General features: G+C 38.3%; 2 protein-coding genes across 5 annotated transcripts in view; one reads left to right on the forward strand and one right to left on the reverse strand.

Annotated features, from left to right (window-relative positions):
* The window catches only part of zfyve21 (zinc finger, FYVE domain containing 21), a 30,664-nt gene extending 29,612 nt beyond the window's left edge, over positions 1 to 1,052 (reverse strand). Inside the window, exon 1 of one of the 2 annotated variants that reach the window (XM_059958557.1) lies at positions 874 to 1,052. In XM_059958557.1, coding sequence (XP_059814540.1) covers positions 874 to 999 — 126 coding nt within the window. In that variant the 5' untranslated portion in view covers positions 1,000 to 1,052. The remainder of the gene's footprint in view (positions 1 to 873) is intronic. The other variant, XM_059958562.1, reaches the window with a different exon arrangement.
* A 236-nt stretch (positions 1,053 to 1,288) lies between these two features.
* On the forward strand, positions 1,289 to 20,370 carry xrcc3 (X-ray repair complementing defective repair in Chinese hamster cells 3). Of its 3 annotated transcripts, XM_059958541.1 has the most exons (8): positions 1,295 to 1,684; positions 4,476 to 4,559; positions 5,939 to 6,076; positions 7,229 to 7,441; positions 8,556 to 8,710; positions 9,914 to 10,126; positions 12,321 to 12,367; positions 19,301 to 20,370. In XM_059958541.1, the coding sequence occupies exons 3-8, from the start codon at positions 5,953 to 5,955 to the stop codon at positions 19,548 to 19,550; spliced, it is 1,002 nt and encodes a 333-aa protein (XP_059814524.1). In that variant the 5' UTR covers positions 1,295 to 1,684; positions 4,476 to 4,559; positions 5,939 to 5,952; the 3' UTR covers positions 19,551 to 20,370. The 3 variants fall into 3 exon arrangements, with proteins under 3 accessions (XP_059814531.1, XP_059814524.1, XP_059814518.1); XM_059958548.1 differs by lacking the exon at positions 4,476 to 4,559 and having other exon boundaries at positions 1,289 to 1,684; positions 8,556 to 8,729; positions 10,002 to 10,126; XM_059958535.1 differs by lacking the exon at positions 4,476 to 4,559.
* Positions 20,371 to 21,112: the final 742 nt, after the last annotated feature.

Raw genomic sequence — 21,112 nt, forward strand, 5'->3', positions numbered from 1 at the left:
TGTATAATCCTCCACACACTGTTGTATATCTACATAGCGCAGTATACTATTTATCACTAGTATTCCAACTCAAGTTCACAGTAAAAACACAGGATGGAACTCAAATTCACAGGATGGAACTTCTCGTTTAAAGCGATGTTTTTTTTCCGGGTTTATATTGTCAAGTTGAATAAATCAAACTGCAAAAGTGCAAACACGTCGACATTAAATTGGCATAATTTACATAGAAAGATAAAAAGACAATGCAGGAGAGTTTGTAAAAGTAAATTATGAACTGTAAAAATCAATCTAAGCATATTTGACAAAATAAGTGCAGAAGTCTCTTCCCCAGACCACGACTTATTTGAATGTAAAAAAAAACCATGTCAAACTAAATAGGTCCAAAGTTCTTCGGTTTCAAAAAAAACTTCGTCTGTTACAAGATCACAGCAAATTTCAACAGACGTCATTACATCTTTGTTTTGAAACAAAGACCACATCCCATATGATCAACAACACGTCGAATTCGATGTCGTTTCGGCTAACTAAGCCACTAACATTTACAGTTGTAAACTAACATGACAGTTGTACAGATTCGATGCAAAATGTTCCAGAGACTGAAAATGCTCAATGTCTTCACGCCACGTCAAATCTTTCGCAACAGCAACAATGTTGACGTTTTAGGTCAATGACCTTTAATGAAAATCCCATAACAAATTATGCTCCATTATAGTTCTGCGTTCCTGACGTTCCACCTCAGATTTTCCAACATTAGCACAACTACGTTGTGGCAGGAGACTCCAAGGCACTCCGAGTTCCCAGCTGCAGCCCTGCCCCAGCAATAATAATCACTATTTAAAACATCCGGTCAGAGTCCTCAGAAGCACCGCTTACCTCTCTATCGGGAACCCACTGGGGCTCATCAAGTGAGAAGGGACTGCATAAAGCACCGTTCTCTGGTACCATGCGAAGCCCACTCGGACTACGCACCAATTTCTTTCCTTCGCTCGTCGCCGCCATGATACCTAAATGTCATAAGCGCTGTCCAACACTGTGGCCAGTCAACTGTCGGGATTAGTTAACTACAGCCAATCAACTCTCTCAGGCATCGCCTCAACTGAGCAAAAACAATAACAAGCCTATCAGATAAAAGGCTTTCTCACAGACTGTCTCCACGTTAACCAATTACCCGAGACTAAGCGCGGTTAGCCAATCAGCGCTCCACCCGGTTGACAAAGAAGTTTACGAAACCCTTGCTGTTCAGCCAATCGAGTTGTGGCTTTTTTAGCCAATGACAGTCGAGACTCGGACAAATCTCCGGGCACCAAGTCTCTGCTGCCGCCACCTGGTTGTAAATGGGAAATTTAAAATCTCAACAAGAACATGTTTGCGGCAGCCGTGAGGCTGGAGTGTCGTTGCTCGTTGATAAGTGTCGATTGGAACGTTTTAAGCAAAATGATTTCTTATATTTCATCCTGCTGGAGGAACAGCCGGCCGGGCAGCACCCGCGGAGAAGTGGACAGTCGCCGTTTCGGGCCGAGACCCTTCGTCTGTGGGCGGCTGCCACCTAGAGGCCGGGCGCAGGGTTGCCCCGGCGCGCGCTTTCTCCGTTAGCGGGCGCGGCTCGCGGCCCACGGCCCGGCTTCCGCAATGGACTGGTGGCAGCTCGACCTCAACCCCAAAGTGGTGGTCGCTGTTAGAAAAGGTCAGCTTCCGCGTTCATGTTTTTAAACGAAGTAGGATGCTAGAAATCTGAAGGCAAGAAAAGAGGTCTAATGGAGTAAATGGACTTTATCTGGACTGTAGTTACTGAATGCACGATATTCCTCTAAAGCAAAATGATCTGTGACATTAACGTGATACAGTAAGGATAAAAATTGTGAATCAAAAGAGTACAGGTATTGATAGATGTTCATAAAACAATATAAGTCTAGATGGTTAGTCTTTTCCTCGGTGAAAATATCAGAAACCTATGGACGTAGCTTTTAAGGTGGATGGGCGCGGGGAATTTAAAGGGGATTCGAGGCAAGGTTTTTCTACGTGGAGTGGTAGGTGTTGGGAACACATGATAGCAGTGTTTGAGGCACGTAAACAGGCGGAGAATGGAGGATGATCTTATGCAGCTTAAATGTCCTGGTGCACAAGGGCCTGTTTCTGTGTCGAACTATTTTATGTTTGTATTCTTGAAATCCTGTTTAAATTACTTCTTGCCTTAAATTTATGCCCTCTTCTTTCTGATATCCCTACGGTGAAAAAGATCCCATTTACCTCTTTATAATCGTCACAAACAAGAGAAAATCTCCAGATGCTGGAAATTCAAGCAACACACACAAAATGCTTCAGGAACTCAGCAGGCCTGGCAGCATCTATGGAAAAGAGTACAGTCGACATTTCCAGCAGAGAACCCTCGGGCAAGATTGAAGGGGCTTCATAATTGTGTTTTATTTCTATCCGGTGACCCCCTTCTCCTCCCCACCTTTTTTCAAAGGAACACCAGTCCAGCCTATCTAATCTCTCCCCATAACTATACCCCTCCATCCAGGCAGCAACATGGTTCATCATTGGAATCCCTGCAGCACAATCACATATTTCCAAATGGTAGTGACCAAAATGTCTTACAATATACCAAATGTACAGTATTTTGTAAAATAGTAACATAACCTCCTAACTTTCATATTCTTTTTCCTGATTTATGAAGCCAAGCATGCCATACGCCATGACTCAATCTGCATGTGTTGCCACTTTTAGGGAACTATGAACTGAATACCAAGGTTTCTCTCTTCATGAATATTCCTTAGCTCCTTATCATTTACTGTGTACATCCTACCCCATTTGACTTACCAAAAAAAATCACCTCAAATTTGGGATTAAATTTTATCTGCCAATGCTCTCCCCATATTCCCATCTGAGCTATATCATTATCCATGATGCTTTCAACTTCCAATCACACTTCTTGCATCCAATTCATTAATACACATAAAAGCAACAAGTTCAAAGTAAATTTATGATCAAAGTACAAATACATAATGCTACGATAGCCTAAGAATTATTTTCTTACAGGCATTTACAGGAAAAATTAAAGAATACAATGGAATCAACAAAAAATACAGAAAGACTGACAGACAACAAGTGTGTTCGTGTGCAGATATAAAAAATAAATAATGCTAATGGTAAAAGTGTCCTTGACAGTGAGTCTGTGGGTCATAAAATCAGTTCAGAGTTGTAGTCAGTGAAGTTAACCGTGCTGGTTCAGGAGCATGATGGTTATAGGGTAATAATTTCCTGAACCTTGTGGTGTGGGAAGGTAAAGCCTGAAAGCATAGCCTGGATGCTGGAGGTCTTTGATGATTTCTGCATTCTTGTGGCAGTACTAGTGGGGAGGTTTGTCTGTGATGGACTGTGCAGTATCCAACATTTTCTGTAGACATTTCAGTTCCTGGGCATTGGTGTTTCCATACCAGGCTGTGATGTTGGAATCCTCTGCTGTGCATCTATAGAGATTTGTCAAAGTTTTTGGTGTCATGCTGAATCTGTGCAATCTTCTAAGAAAGTAGAGGTTCTGTCATGCCTTATCTGTGATGGAGTTTACTTGCCATCATACTCTCAGGTTTGTTAATGCCAAGGAATTTTAAGCTACTGACCCTCTCCACCTCTGATCCCCTAATGAGGACTGGTTTATGAACCTTTAGCTTCTTCCCCTGTAGTCAATGATCAGCTCTTTGGTTTTCCTGGTGTTGACTGAGAGGTTGTTGTACCACTGATGAACCAGATTTTCAATCTCCCTCCTAAATGCCAATTCATCACTACCTTTGATTCAGACAATGTCAGCAAACTTAAATATGGAGTTGCAGCTGTAGTTATCCACACAATCATAGGCATAATGAGTAAAGCAGGGTCTAAGCACACAGCCTCATGCACCTGTACTGTGGGGATTGTGGAAGAGATGTTGTTGCTAACTCATACTAACTGGGGTCTGCCAGTGAGGGAATTAAGGATTCAGTTGCACAGGGAGGTATCGAGGCCCAGGTCTTGGAGCTTAATGATTAGTTTCAAGGGATTGAAAGTGTTGAATGCTGAGCTGTATTCAACGAAGAGCATCCAGGCCTAGGCACCTTCATTGGACAGGTGTTCTAGAACTGATTGAACAGCCAATGAAACTGCATCTAAACTTCCTGTGATGAAGGCAAATTGGAGCAGATCCAGTTCACTCCTCGGTTAAATGTTGATATGCTTTATGGACAAGCTCTCAAAGCACCTCTACACGGGGGATGTAAGTGCTACTGGATGCACTTGAAACAGGTTCTTGGGCACTGGTATGATTGAAGTCTGCTTAAAGCAGATGGGAACCTCAGACTGCCAAAGTGAGAGGTTGAAGATGTCTAAACACTCCAGCTGGTTGATTAGCACAGGTTTTCAGTACTTGGCCAGATCCACTTTCTGGGCCAGATGAGTTTTGTGGGTTCACTCTCATGAAGGATGCTTGCATGTTGTTTCAGACACACAAATTACATGGCCATCCCAGGCTGTGGGAGATTCTTGAAGGTGCCTCCATGGTCTTTTGGTCAAAGTGAGCATAAAAGGTATTGAGCTAATCTGGGAACGCAATCTTGTTACCATTTATGTTGCTTTGCTTTGTAGGAGGTGATGTTATTCATGCCGTACCACATTTGTCGAGTGATTCAGGTTTAGTTTGGAATTGTCACTCTGCGAGTGAGATAGCCTTCCAGAAGTCGTACCTAGATCACCAGTTCTGAATGCCAACAAGTATCCCAGCACCAGTTCTTGTGATATATCTCTGGTATGGACTTCCAAGCAGAAATGAACACCATTGCAATATGCCTCCTACCACCAAGCTAATTTTGAATCAAATAGGCCAACTCTCCTTTGATTCCATGTGCCATAAACTTTTCATAAACAGGTGACCATGTGGGAACTTGTCAGGTGCCTTACTAAAGTCCACATCATTAATATCTTTTACCCTGCCTTCATTAATCATTTTACTAATTTTCACAATAAAATTCAGTGTGTGGTTTGGGATTTTCTCTGCCTTTCCAAACGTATATAAATCCTATTAAGATTTTTCTGATGCAAGGTTCACTTGCCTGTAATTACCTGCTAGCATTATTAAATAAAAGAACAACTTTAGTTATCCTCCAGTCTATCCTCACTTATAGCTAACAAAAGTGCAGAAGTCTCCATCTGGGTGCTCTCATTCTTAAATAAAAGAAGTATTTAATATATGGAAGCTTGTCAGCTACAGGTCTGGAGCTAGGGTAATGGATTAGTCTAAATAGTTTTTTTTCAACTTGCCATGGAAAATTCACTTTAAATTTCTAATTATGGGGCAAAATCTTTTATATCTAGAGCAAATAATAATACACTTCAAAAGAGTAGATTGTGGCCTGATTCATGGATAGGAATTCAGAAATTCTGCTAACTTTTAAAATAGTTTTTTTAAAGCACACCAGCTCAGAATGTGTTTTCAAAAATATGCCTTTTTTAATATAAATATATTTTAGGGAATCACTCCTGAAAGCTTCTGAAGGAAAGTGATGGGTTTGAGGCACTGTGGGACAAATGTATTTTTACACATACAATTTTTTATTATCTAGTCAAATTTCTTCAGTTCAGAATTCTGTGCAAATATAATCTCTGAACATGTTGATAGTGTGCTATAAAATAAACATTTTAAAATATTTTACTTAAACTGAATGAAAACAGTACAATGTATGCCTGTGTTAAGGCAGTTTAGAAATTCACTCTTACAGAACTTGTGAAGAAAAAAATAACAAAAAAAGAAATAACATTTGTAAAAAAAAAATCAAAGGTTCACATTTTCTAGGAATGCAACCCCTCCATAATGTGTGGTTGTACTGCAGATTTTAATTTGGATAGTTTTGTCTATTATTGATTTATGATTTGCAGTGCCTTTTATAAATACTTTTTTTTAACCCTGCAGCAAACTTTCATTCAATGAAAGAGATCTTGAAGTTGTCAGGACCAGATCTGCAACGGCTCACTAAACTGTCCAATCGTGATGTGCATTATTTGCATAAAACTGTTGCTGCGGCTATAAAGAGTGATCCAGTGGTAACAGGTACGTAAAAAATGTGCCTCAAAATCTTTGTAGGATTGAAATAAAATATTAATAAGACCTACATTCAACATTATATTTATTTGAAATATATATTTCAGTCATTTATTTTTATCTTCTCCATATAATTCATATAAAACTGCTAAGCAACAATCTGCTTTTTAAAGTTTGGCTATCATTTTATCAATGTACGTTCATTCAGAGACTAGCGAGAGCTGCTCCAGAACTTGGCTATGAGATTGTTTTTCTCTAATAAGAAATTATCAAAAGGAATTAAAGATTTCAATGGTGCTCCAGCAGTTTGACAGAATTTGTACATGAAATATTATAATACTGAACCAAAGTTGAGGCAATTTACAAATAGTAATTAATCTTCTAGCCAGCATGTCTTTGAAATGTAGGAAGAAAACTGCACTTGGGGACTCGTACATGTTTAAGGAGAACATCCAAACTCAACAATATAATGCTGGTCATTCAAACTCTGAGGCAACAACACTCCCTGCTGTTCCTCCATGTTGCACTGCTTGGACACAGCCAGTGTATGTGGAATAATACTCTGTAAAGGTCAATATATTCAAACATAAGATGGGAAGAAATGAGGATGAAACAATCTTATTAAATAAAACTTGAGAACTTTTTGTTACTGTTGTATTTGTGGAGTAGACTCCCTGAGAGGGGAAAAATGTATACATTCACTTTAGAATTGAGGACTACCAAAATACTGGAAGTACCAATATTTCCAGAAGTACGGGCTAGAGGTTTATTAAATACTTCATAGTAGACTTTGGTCTATGTGATTCTAAAATTGGAAGAAATTTACCTAGATGTTTGAAGTAGCAAACTGATGGACATGAGATAGGATAAATAACCTGGATTATTTATCATTAACCAGGCTATCAAAAACTTCATTGCATATTGGATATTGTGGTTTCCTTATCTACTCAAGCCAAATGATTTCTCCAAGTTAATTCATTCTTTCTTAAATAGAGGAATTTGAAAGCACGAGTAAAGAAATATTACCTAGTGAGCTGATTTCTCAACCTTCCACACCTACCCAATACATTAAGTACTTTTCTACCTGTTCTTTTGGTCAGAAAATAGAAATAACAAGGAAGTATATAATAATACATCTGTTATATATTATTCATCCTCCAGCCCTTCAGATATACAATGGACAGTGTCCTTTTCCAACTCAGAATCAAAGACTTAGTATGGGTTGCCCAGTATTGGACTTGCTACTAGGAGGTGGAATTCCATTAATGGGGATTACGGAAATTGTCGGAGAGAGTTCATCAGGGAAGACTCAGATCTGCATGCAGCTCTGTTTGTCTGTACAGTTCCCATGTAATTATGGTGGACAAGAATCAGGTAAACATTGTTTTAGATGTGATTTATTCTTCTACAAGTTGAATAAATGTGTTAAATAAGGCAAAAGCAAGTAAATCTTCTTGCTGGGATGTAAAGGATCAAAAAGGAAAGCTCTTAGTTCAGGTAAAAGAATTTTAATTTGGAAACTGTAATTGTTACAAAGGAGCTTGAGCTGAAATGTAACTGTTTCTTCCACAGTTGCTTCATTATTTTGAGTTTTCCCAGTTTCTTTTAATTTTTGTTACTTTATAGATCTGTTGTAGTTGCTTTATTAGATCTTCAATATACATAATTATTTTTGAAGTAGTTCTTGGAGTTATTTAGTTAATTATCCATCTCATTTGTAATTGAATGACTCTTGTGCTGTAGAAGAGATCTTGCTCTAAAATATGGTACCTTAAACTAAGATACTCTTTGTAGACTTAATTCAAAGGCATTTAATCGTGAAAAAAAATAATAAGGATTATTTTTATGATCTGCTGCTAGTGTTCATCTTCAATTTTTCAAAATATGACATGAGAAAAAGAATTTGGCTGTTATGCTGTAAAACTTAGCCAGAAGTCAGGTTGATTAAACTTTTTAAAAACTTCTTTATGCTTATACAACAACCAGCATACCTAAATATCTAAAATATTTCTAGACATTCAAAAAAATTAAATTACAAATTTTTTAAAGCAACCATATTCTTGTCCAATGGTTATTCAATTCTTACCTTCCATATATTTTGAGGGGGAAATGACTCCTGTAGCTCCATGAGTATGATACAAAATTTTCCAGTGAAATTACACTGTAAATGTAGGGTATTTAGTCAAAGAATCCACACTTGAACTGAACTTGCCCTGAGTCTGTATTAAAATGCACTTAAACAATGACTGTCAGTACAAGACTCTTCTGATCACTGGAACAGAAAATGATGCGACTTTACATTTTTTATTAAATTCAATTGATTTAATCAAACATTGTAAATTCTACATTCCTATATATGAATATTCTCAATCTTTGTTTGCTTCTCTTTTCCTTCACTTTTTCTTATGTTATTGGGAATTTTTTGGATCCAGAAATCTGTTTTCTCCCCCTCCAACCCTTTGAACTTTTTGATCTCTTATCCTTCTAGGTGCCGTGTATATTTGTACAGAAGATACATTTCCAAATAAACGTTTGCAGCAATTGATTGCCTTTCAGCCTGTGTTAAGAGCTGATGTACCTGCTGATGTTGTCAACAATATTAAGTTTGGTAATAACATCTTTATTGAACACGTTGCAGATGTGGTGAGTCCAATATGCACATGTGAGTTATATTTCACGTGCAAATCTAAAATCCGTACAGGGATTAACATGATACTAATTAAGGTTGAAGATGCTTAATACTATAAGCAATAAAGGACATATATGATATGCCAGATGTTAATACGAAGGAAATGAATGGGTGTCCAAATTTAAACATTATTAAAAAGAGTGTAGTTGATATAAGTAAATCTTTTGGAGTTTTAAATTGTATTTTCAGGGAGAAAATGCTATGCAAGTGCTCAAAAGTGCTTACATTCAGAATGTAATTCTCAGTTAACGAAACCAAGTCTGCATTAATCTTCAAATTAAGTCAACTGAGATATTTGAGATACATATTTCATAAACTTCAATCATTTACCTTGAAGTGTACAGTCATGTAAACAATTCAGCTTCTGCTACAGTCTTAGATTTCCCCTTATGTCACTAACTATCCCAGTTTACTGGGATAGCCTTTTATGGTTCCCATTGATTTTGTTGCCTGGATTTACTATGATTTGCAATTTCCTTAATAAATTTGGAGTTAATGGTGAAGTGTTGTACTTGTGTGTTAATACCTGCAAGTTCAGGATTACTGTACATGAATAAATTTCTGAACTTTACAGCAGCCACTTTCTAGGATTTCTATGATTATGTACCAGTGCTGCACACATCATTGATTAAATAACTTTGATAGATGATTGAACCAGATTTTGTGAATCAACTGCCCATTGTACTTTATCCCCTTGACTTATGGGTGGGCTGGTTCTCATGCTTATTACATCGAGTAGTTAAAGGTTGCAGGAAGCCCCATCTTTATAAAGGGGCATACAATCAGGATATGGATCCAATCACTCAATATCACTTGAAAATATACATTAATATGTAGGCAACTTTTAAATTGGAGATAAATACAGGAAATTCACTACTCATTGAAACAATTTGGCCCTTCAGAATGTAATTGATAACTCAATGTATTTTTATCACTAAAATATTATTATTTGACAGAATGCTCACTAGTTTGTATTGGAGTAGTCAAGATTCGTGATAATGTAGAGTGTAAAGATCCAGTTCCCTTAAGAATTTCATGTTAAAAGTTGAATTATGAATGTTTGATTTTTCTTGTACACATTAAATACTAACACTGTTATCCATGAAACATTGATTTAGAGATAATTAAATGCCTGCATTTTATTTTTGGTTTTGTAGGAATCATTCAATCACTGTCTTAGTAAAAGATTACCAATATTACTGTCACGTGGTTTGATACGCCTAGTGGTGATTGATTCCATTGCAGCTTTATTCAGATGTGAATATGCAGCCAGTAATTCCATTGCAAAAGCCAGACGTCTTCAGGAGTTTGGTGCCATGCTCCACCATCTCAGCCACAGGTTTACCAGCCCAGTCATCTGTGTTAACCAGGTATGACTTTCCAAATTAACACAATGCATTGATCTTTGAATACTTTGAATTTTGGAATTCTTACCTACTCTACATCTTCAATCTACACTTTGTAGAATGACAAAAGCAAACTATATATAAGTTTACCACTACTTCCAATTTGTATACTATTCTGAACATTTATTTAATCCTGTTGGGTTTGGAATTCCCTCACTATCATTGTAGAAGCATCTTCCTTGGAGTGATTACAGCAGTTAAACAATCTTTGAACAACCAATGCCTATCTTGTTAATATTTCCTGTATTTCAAATTTAAAAAGAGAACCCCCAAATGCACAAAGCAATAAATTATTTGTTGATATAGAGCATGTATTTTATGAAGAACATGTTCTAGTATTCTGAATTTTTTTCAGACAAAATGGTTGTAGTCAAATGTACACTGAACACTAAAGTACTGTTATTAGTCTATGGCTTATGAGGTTATCATGTACCGTTAATCCATACTAAAGATTGACTTAATATTTTTAATTTAATGCCAAGGTATTTTGAAGCCAGTAATTTTGGGTCAAGAAAATGAAGTGTGAAAGCATTTTTAAACCTAGTCCTGAACTTGTCAGGAGGATTTACTGAACATAGTTACTTTTTTTTCCCCCTAAAAGAGTAAAGGGTGCTGCTTTCTCCATATGCAGGTCCTTTCTGACAGTTCTCTTGCTATCACTCATGATCCTGAAAAGGGTATATCATATAGAAAATGTATATTTTTTAAATTTGCAGTAGATATCAAATTACAGCCTGCAACAAATTACAGAAGACCAGGAGCAAACTTGGAGAGTGGGCAAATACCTAACAAATCAAGTTCAATACAAATTGCTAGGAAAAGCAGGGAGGTCACTTTATTACTTCAAAGTGAAAATCTAAATGGAGTAATAGAACAAAAGGATCTCAGAGCACAAGCACATCAATAAAAGTTGCACTACAGATTAATTACCAAGGCCAATTTTCTTTCAAGGAAAAAAAAGCAAGAATTAGATAGAATTGGATACAATTAGAGAGTTAAAGCTGATTTATACTTGTGCATACGGGCAATACCATAGCTCTGATTTTCACTTCTGTGTAGGCTCTACACCATAGCGAGCATGCACTAGTGTGCACCAAAGCGCCAGTTGGCAGTGGGATTTCTATGCCACTGTGAGTTTCTTCCTGAGTGATGAGGAAATGCATTTCAAACATCTTCGCATGTCGGCAGGTAGATTTGATGATTTGGTTCATCTATTTTGCATCGGTGTACAGACATGGTGGAGAAGAAGCAACCGGAAATGTGTAGGAGGAAATGTGTTGCTACCAAGCGGACCAATTACAGTTGTTGCAGTCTGCGTCACCACGACACGAGTTACTTTTTTCGGGAGGTGCACGTCACTCTACGGTGTAGGGTACTGCGTAGGATACACAGTACCAACGGCGTAGATGTGATGCACAAGTATAAATCAGCCTTTACACATGAAATCTTCATTAGATGACACTGAATACTGTATACAGTTCTGCTTGCCATATTGCAAAAAAGAGATAAAAACCACAGGACAGATTTTATAGAACATAAGAGATCTACAGCACGTTACAGGCCCTTCAGCCCACAATGCTGTGCTGACCATGTCACCTACTTTAGAAACTGCCTAGAATTCCCCTACTGCATAGCAGTCTATTTTTCTAAGCTCCATGTACCTATCTAAGAGTCTCTTAAAAGACCCTTTTGTATCCACCTCTACCACTGTTGCTGGCAGTGTATTTCATGTGCCCACCACTGTCTATATGAAAAACTTATCTTTGTCATCCCCCTTGTCAAGGGTGGGGGGGTGATTACTTTTTATAGGCACTGTATATCTACTTTAGAAGGATGCAAGGTAACTGGACTGGGTTCATCAATTTAAGACAGAAGAAGTGGATTTTTTTCCCCCTGGATGAGGAAGCAGACTCTTTAAATGTTTGTAAAGTAAAGGTAGATAGACGCTTAGTAAGCTAAGTGGTGAAAGATAACCATTGGTAGACAGGAATATGAAGGTTACAACTTGGTTGGCTATAGTGGAGTGGGCTTGAAGGACCAAATGGCCTCCTAGTTTGTATGTTCTTAATGCAAATGTTCATAATATATGTGTATATTTAAGCCAGTGGTATTAGTGATTTAATTAAAACTAAAGTGATCTTCTGTACTTTTCTTGCAGGTAGCAGATGCAGTAAGTGATTCTCATTTGGCTCAGAATCAGTTAGGGCAAGTATTATTTATTTTGCCTATTCATTTGCATTTAAATAATAAATTATTTTGTGCCATGAAACGTAACCATAAGAATCGAAATGAAATAGTTTGTTTATTGTCCTCTGACCCATATACAACCAAACAAAATGTTTCTCCAGACCACAGTGCACCACAACACTGCGCATAAAACAAAATATTACCATAAATAAGTTAATAAAATATAATTAAATAGAGGTGAAGTGGTAAGTAGATGTACATATTTGCATTATTTTTAAAGGTAATGATAAAAATTACCAAAATAGTGGAATACTGGAAATCCTTGGCAGGTCTCGTAACATCTGTGAAAGGAAAAACAGAATTAAATATTTCTAGTTAAGATTTCATCAGAGCAAAATATTGTAGTTCCATTTCTGGAGGAATAGAATCCAAATTTGCAGGACAACTGAAGCCTAGGTTAGACCATAGATTGCGTTGATTTCTTTTACCAAATGATATGAGTATTGGATAAAGCACAAGGAAAAGATTACATTGATATCAAAAGGAATAGAAGCAGACAAACAGTTGGGGCTCTTTGAAAGAAGAGCCCTACTGGTAATACTAACCACAAGGAATTCTGCAGGTGCTAGAAATCCAGAGCAACTCTCATAAAATGCTTGAGGAACTCAGCAGGTCAGGCAGCATCAATGGAAGCTAATAAACAGTTGCTGTTCAAGCCAAGACTGTTCTTCAGGAAAGGAAGGAGGAAGACACCATAACAAAAAGGTGTGTGTGAGTGGTGGGGGGGGGGGGGGGGGGAAGAAAGACTAGCTAGAAGGTTGTAGGTGAAACCATATGGGTAGGAAAGATAAAGGGCTGGCAAAAAGGGAATCTGGTGGGAGAGAAGAGTGGACCATAGGAGAAAGGAAGGAGGGGCACTGTGGGAGGTGATAGGTAGGTGAGGAGAAGATATGAGGCAAAGTGGGGAATAAAAGAAAGAAAGGGGGGGGGGGGGAATTACCAGAAGGAGAAATCAAAGTTCATGCCATCAGGTTGAAGGATGCCTAGACAGAATATAAAGTGTTGCTTCCTTACCCTGAGATTTGCCTCATTGTGGCAAAAGCCATGGACTAATATATCAGAACAGGAATGGGGATAGGAATTAAAATGGTTGGCCATGTGGCAGATGGAGCATAAGTGTTGGACACTGCGTGTTGCTACTGGTAATCCAACAGGTTTGTATGTTTGTATAGCAGAGGGAACTCAAAATAAGAGGTCTTTACTATGAATTGCTGATAAATACAATTTGCAAAAATCCAAATTGTTTTTCAGTAATAAGAATATGGAATTTGTTACTATATTGAGGTGTTTGAACTGCTGACATAAATGCACTTGGGCACAAATTTAAATGCAAGAAAAGGAAATAGAGAAGTTATGTCAAAAGGGCAAAGTTATGACTCATGGGAAATTTCAGCTTGCAGGTATATTGGGAAAATCAGGTTGGTAATGGATCTCGAAAGTGAATATGCTGAATGCCTACAAGATGGCTTATTAAGAGCAGTTTGTCATTGAGCCTAGGAGGGGATCTGATATATTGGATTGGATGTTATGAACAGGAGGTGATTAGAGAGCTTAAGGTAAGGAACCCTTAGGAGGCAGTGATCACAATATGATTGACTTCAACTTGAAATTTGATAGGGAGAAAATATTGTCTGATATAGCAGAATTACAATGTAAAGGAAATTAGTGGTATCACAGCATAGTTGGCCAAAGTAAATTGGAAGGAGATGCTGGCAGGGACAACAGCAGAGCAGCAATAGCTTGAATTTCTAGGAATAAATGAGTAAGGTGCAGGATAAATGTATTCCAGAAATAAGGAAATACACAAATGGCAAAATAGTACAACCGTAACTGACCAGGGAGGTCAAAGAGCAAAAGAGTGCATACGACAAAGCAAAAATTAGAAGATAGAGGATTGGAAAGGTTTTTTAAAAACTACAGAAAGCAACTAAAAGAATCATTAGAAAGGAAAAAGATGAAATATGAAAGTAAGCTAGCAAACAATATCAAGGTAGATAGAAAAAACTTTTTCAAGCACATAAAAGAGAGATGAGTGGAATTAGGACCACTAGAAAATGAAGTCGGAGAAATAATAACAGAGATAAGGAGATGGCAGATGAACTAAATAAGTATTTTGCATCAGACACTAGCAATGTGCCGGGTGTTGAGAGTGCGAGGGAAGAGAAGTGAGTGTAGTTACTATTACAAGGGAGAAGGTGCTCAAAAAGCTGAAAGACGTAAAGCTGCACAAGTCAGTCGAACCAGATGAACTGCATCTTAGGGTTCTGAAAGAGGCAGTGGTAGAGATTGTTGAGGCATTCATAATAATGTTTCAAGAATCATTGGACTCTGGCATGGTTTCAAAGGACTGGAAAATTGCAAATGTCACTCCACTCTAAGAAATAGGGTGACAGCAGAAAGGAAATTGTCGACCATTTAGCTTGATCTCAGTGGTTGGGAAGATGTTGGAGACAGTTAAACAGAAACATAGAAAGTAGGTGCAGGAGTAGGCCATTCGGCCCTTCGAGCCTGCACCACCATTCAGTATGATCGTGGCTGATCATCCAACTCAGAACCCTGTACCTGCTTTCTCTCCATACCCCGATCCCTTTAGCCACAAGGGCCATATCTAACTTCCTCTTAAGTATAGCCAATGAACCGGCCTCAACTGTTTCCTGCGGCAGAGAATTCCACAGATTCACCACTCTCTGTGTGAAGAAGTTTTTCCTCATCTCGGTCCTAAAAGGCTTCCCCTTTATCCTTAAACTGTGACCCCTCATTCTGGACTTACCCAACATTGGAAACAATCTTCCTGCATCTAGCCTGTCCAATCCCTTTAGAATTTTATACGTTTCAATAAGATCCCCCCTCAATCTTCTAAATTCCAGTGAGTATAAGCCTAGTCAATCCAGTCTTTCTTCATATGAAAGTCCTGCCATCCCAGGAATCAATCTGGTGAACCTTCTTTGTACTCCCTCTATGGCAAGAATGTCTTTCCTCAGATTAGGGGACCAAAACTGCACACAATACTCTAGGTGCGGTCTCACCAAGGCCTTGTACAACTGCAGTAGAACCTCCCTGCTCCTGTACTCAAATCCTTTTGCTATGTATGCCAACATACCATTTGCCTTTTTCACCACCTGCTGTACCTGTATGCCCACCTTCAATGACTGGTATACAATGACACCCAGGTCTCGTTGCACCTCCCCTTTTCCTAATCGGCCACCATTCAGATAATAATCTGTTTTCCTGTTCTTGCAACCGAAGTGGATAACTTCACATTTATCCACATTAAATTGCATCTGCCATGAATTTGCCCATTCACCTAACCTATCCAAGTCACCCTGCATCCTGTTAGCATCCTCCTCACAGCTAACAGCGCCACCCAGCTTTGTGTCATCCGCAGACTTGGAGATGCTGCATTTAATTCCCTTGTCTAAATCATTAATATATATTGTAAACAACTGGGGTCCCAGCATTGAGCCTTGCGGTACCCCACTAGTCACTGCCTGCCATTCTGAAAAGGTCCCGTTTACTCCCACTCTTTGCTTCCTGTCTGCCAACCAATTCTCTATCCACATCAATACCATAGCCCCAATACCGTGTGCTTTAAGTTTGCACACTAAATTCCTGTGTGGGACCTTGTCAAAAGCCTTTTGAAAATCTAAATATACCACATCCACTGGCTCTCCCCTATCCACTGTACTAGTTACATCTTCAAAAAATTCTATAAGATTCGTCAGACATGATTTTCCTTTCACAAATCCATGCTGACTTTGTCCAATGATTTCATCGCTTTCCAAATGTACTGTTATCACATCTTTGATAACCAACTCTAGCATTTTCCCCACCACCGATGTCAGACTAACCGGTCTATAATTCCCCAGTTTTCCTCGCCCTCCTTTTTTAAAAAGTGGGGTTACATTAGCCACCCTCCAATCCTCAGGAACTAATCCAGAATCTGAGGAGTTTTGAAAAATTATCACTAATGCATCCACTATTTCTTGGGCTACTTCCTTAAGCACTCTGGGATGCAGACCATGTGGCCCTGGGGATTTATCTGCCTTTAATCCCTTCAATTTACCTAACACCACTTCCCTACTAACATGTATTTCCCTCAGTTCCTCCATCTCACTAGACCCTCGGTCCCCTACTATTTCCGGAAGATTATTTATGTCCTCAGTGAAGACAAAACCAAAGTAGTATTCAATTGGTCTGCCATGTCCTTGTTCCCTATGATCAATTCACCTGTTTCTGACTGTAAGGGACCTACGATTGTCTTGACCAATCTTTTTCTTTTCACATATCTATAAAAGCTTTGTTAAGGATAAGGTTATGGAAAACTTGGTGAAACTCGACAAGGTTGGACAAAGTCAACATGGTTTTCTTAAGGGAAAATCTTGCTTGATAAACTTGTTAGAATTCTTTGAGGAGATTACAAGTAGGATCAATAAAGGGGATGAGCAAGTGGCAATTAGTCCTCTTCTGGTAGGCTGTGACTAGTGATGTTCTACAGGTGTTGGTGTTGGGGCCACTCCCTTTTATGCTGTATATCAATGATTTAGATGATGGAATAGATGGCTTTGTTGTCAGGTTTGTATACGATGTGAAGATTGCTGGAGGGGCAGGTAGTGTTGAGGGGACAGGAAGGTAGCAGAAGGACTTGGATAGATTAGGAGAATGGGCAAGAAAATGGCAAATGAAATACAGTGTTGGAAAACACTTGGTCATGCACTTTGGTAGAAGGAATAAATGTGCAGACTATTTTCTAAACGGAGAAAATCCAAAATTCTGAGATGCAAAGGGACTTGGGAGTCCTTGTGCAGAACACCCTAAGGGTTAACTTGCAGGTTGAGTCAGTGGTGAGGAAGGCAAATGCATGTTAGCATTCATTTCAAGAGGTCTAGAATACAAGGGCGGGTGTGCAAGGTGTGCTTTTTAGGACACTTGTGAGGCCTCACGGTGTGTATTGCGAACAGTTTGGGGCTCCTTATCTAAGAAAAGATGTGCTGGCATTGGAGAGGGTTCAGGGGAGGTTCACAAAGATGATTCTGGGAATGAAAGGATATCATATGAGGATCATTTGATAGCTCTGGGACTGTACCCGCTGGAATTTAGAAGGATGAATGGGTAAACTCATTGAAACCTTTGAATGTTGAAAGGCATAGATAGAGTAGATGTGGAAAGGATGCTTCTCATGGTGGGGGAGTCTAGGACAAGAGGGCACAGCATCAGGATAGAGGGGTGTCCATTTAAAACTGAGATGGGGCAAAATTTCTTTAGCCAGAGGGTGATGAATTTGTGGAATTTATTACCATGCAACTGTGGAAGCCAGGTCGTTGAGTGTATTTAAGGCAGAGTTTGATAGGCTCTCGATTGGCCTTGGCATCAAAGGCTACGGGGAGAAGCTGGAGGGTGGGGCTGGGGTGGGGGGGGCGGGTGGAGAAGGATCAGCCATGACTGAATGGCAGAGCAGAACTGATAGGACGAATAGCTTTATTTTATACCTCTGTCTTATGGTCTTACGAAATGGAGTGTATGTGAACAATGATAGAGTAAGATTTGTTTGCTGCACAAAATATCACCATTACCTGTTAGAGCAGGATGTTTATTTCTATGAAAATAAAATTCTTAAGTGTCAAACGTCCAAGTTGTCTATTTAGAACAGAGATGAGGAATTTATTTTTAGCCAGAGCGTGGAGGATCTGTGGAATTCATTGTTACAGGCGGCTGTGGAGGCCAAGTTGTTGAGTATATTTAAAGCGAAGGTTGGTAGATTCTTGATTAATCAGAGTGCCAAAGGTTATGGGAAGAAGGCAGAAGAATGTGGTTGAGAGGGATAATAAATCAGCCATGATTGAATGGCAGAGCTGACTTGATTGGCTGACTGGCATAATTCTGCTCTTTTGTCTCCTCTGTCTATGATCATATGGCCTAAACTCTAGATCTCCTTGTTAAAGCTGGCCAATTGCAGTAATTAATAACTGGTGTTTATTAAATTTTATCACAGAATGGCTCTCGGAATTGGAATTGTATAGTTGTTTTTGTAATTTAGAACAGAGTTAAATATTGAAATAGTGTCAGCTACAAAATGCTATGAAATGAGACAACGGCTGATTATAATTCAAAAATATTGGTGTGCTTCATGAAAATGTTATGAAAGTAAATTAATGTTATTCAGAATACTGGCTCAGTTTCCAAACTTGCATGGCTGCAATTTATCCAACATCTTAAAAGGAGAACAGGTATATGGAGACAGGGAGGAATTTTGGAGCTGAGAACATAATCTTGGAATTTGGTGCTCAGAGTACCACCAGACTCAATGACAGCTTCTATCCCACTCTTACCAGACACTTGAATGGTCCTCTTGTATAATAAGATGGACTTTTGACCTCACAATCTACCTTGTTATGATCTCAACTTTATCATTTACCTGCACTGTACTTTTTGATAGCTTTTTCAATTTATTCTGCATTGTTATTGTTTTATCTTATTCTACCTCAATGTACTGTGTAATGATTTAATCTATGAATAGTATGCAAGATGAGATTTTCACTGATTCTTGGTACATGCTGACCTCACTATAAAGCAGGGGAGTGGGGACGACTGGAAAGATCGGATCAGCCCGTGATTGAATGGTGGAGCAGACTTGATGGGCCGAATGGCCTACTTCTGCTCCTATATTTTATGGTCTTATGTGAATATACTAAACCAATACTAATATTTGCCAGAGGTGCAATGATTCAAATGAGCAGTACATTAGAGAATGGTACTGGAGGAGGATAGTTTTCAACAGTTATAGTGCTTATATGAACACTATGTGCAGATTGTTGCAAGGATTCCTTGAAAGAGCTATTATTTTAAAAATGTGGTACTGTATGTAAATATTATGGTATCCTTTTTGTTTTCCAGCATATTGGACAGAAAAGTGTTACCAGCTCTAGGTTTGACCTGGTCAAATCAGCTCTTGATGAGGTTAATGGTTAGTCGAACACAAATCTACATAGAAGACGAGCTTCCTGATGGCAATGTTTGTGACTCAAATACTGGGACAGTTCTACGAAGAATGGAAATTATTTTTGCCCCTCATCTTCCCCAAACATTCTGCAACTATATAATCAGTAAAGAAGGTGTAAGGGGAATGAAAGGAACTGAAGTATAACCAAGGCTGGACCTAACCTTTTTTCTCCCACTGCAATATTTTTCTTGTCATTGCATATCCAATAAGGTTATCTCCATCATCAACCTCCCTCCATGTCAGAATGATGTAGTATTTCAACATAATTTTATAATAATTTGTGGTGATTTTATTAACATAATTACTAATGTTTACATTACCTATAGCGGTTTATATTTGTGATCCTGCCTTTATTTTTCAAAATCACTGTTTTCTAAAAGCTGGCTGGTCCAGACATCCTCAAATTCTCTTGTTCATTTGAACGATTATTTTCAAAATAATTCACAGCTATAACCAAAATAATTTGGCAGTTTAAGGCTGTCACAACTTGTAGCTTTGCTGCATTTTATTTAATTCTGCAAATAAAACTTTTAACAGGAACAAAATAGTGAGCAGATTTTAAAAAAGGATCTTCTGAATATTTATCAAATTTTTGTGGACTTCATTAAGTTTCTCTGCTTCAGTAATTGTACTTTTAAAAATTAATACTGCGGATTCTGTCATTGTAAAATCACAAGTTATTCAACTGAAATGTCTCTTGTGCCTAAGAAGTTAAACCAAGTATTTTTTTAAGACTAATGACAAGTAATTCTTGTAGTTGAACTGTGGCAATGAATCACAGCCTGTTAATTGGCAAATGTTATAATCATTCTGGCATGGCTAGTAGATAGCAAGAAAATTCATTGTTTGTATGAAATAAGTTCAAGTTGACAAGTGTTCCTTGTTATTAAAAAGTGTAATTATTTTGCAATTTATAAACCTCTGCTTCACTTAGAAACCTAATTTCTACAATGTAGATTGTGACTTTATAATAAAATATTTTTCTATGATTTTAAATGATTCTTGAATGGCAGAAAAACATTGTCATGGAATCAACACCATTGAGTGAACAGAGAAAATACTACAAGGAACAATAAAAAAGCTGTTGTGCTTTATTATAGCTGCCCAAAGGAATGAAAAGAACAAATGTGTCAGCAAATTTGAGGTGAGAGTAAATTATGTTGGTTGAAATGGATTTCAATTAACTTGAATTTGAAAGAATCAATGTTAGATGTGGTAAAACATAAAAGATTTTTAAAAATCAGTATTCAGCAAGTTCAACGAGAGGCAGAGAAGTTTTTTGATGAATACATACTTGATGGTGGGTTTGGTCGTGGAGGGCGAAAAGGCTATTTCTGTTCTATGTGACTCTGTGACAACAGCAGAACAAAAGAGGATTCTGGAAGATCCACTAAGTCACAGCATGTGTTCAGTTCCTCACACTTATGCTCTCATCCCCTCTCCTTCTACCACAGCAAGGATGGAGCTCCCCTTCCACTTGCTTTCCACTTAACCAGACTCCATATTTAATGGATCATGTTACATACTTTAAGTGAGATGCATGCTCCCCTCCATTCACCACACAGCTTTCCAGAGAGTGGTTCCTTTGCAACTCCCTGGTTCTTTCACCTCACCAACACCTGGTCCTCTATCGTGGCACCTTTCATGCAACCTATTCTTGGCCTCTTCCACTGTTCCAACAAGCCCAAAGCAAACTTGAGCAAGAG

This window comes from Hypanus sabinus, chromosome 2 (assembly GCF_030144855.1).
Source record: "Hypanus sabinus isolate sHypSab1 chromosome 2, sHypSab1.hap1, whole genome shotgun sequence".
NCBI lineage: Eukaryota > Metazoa > Chordata > Chondrichthyes > Myliobatiformes > Dasyatidae > Hypanus > Hypanus sabinus.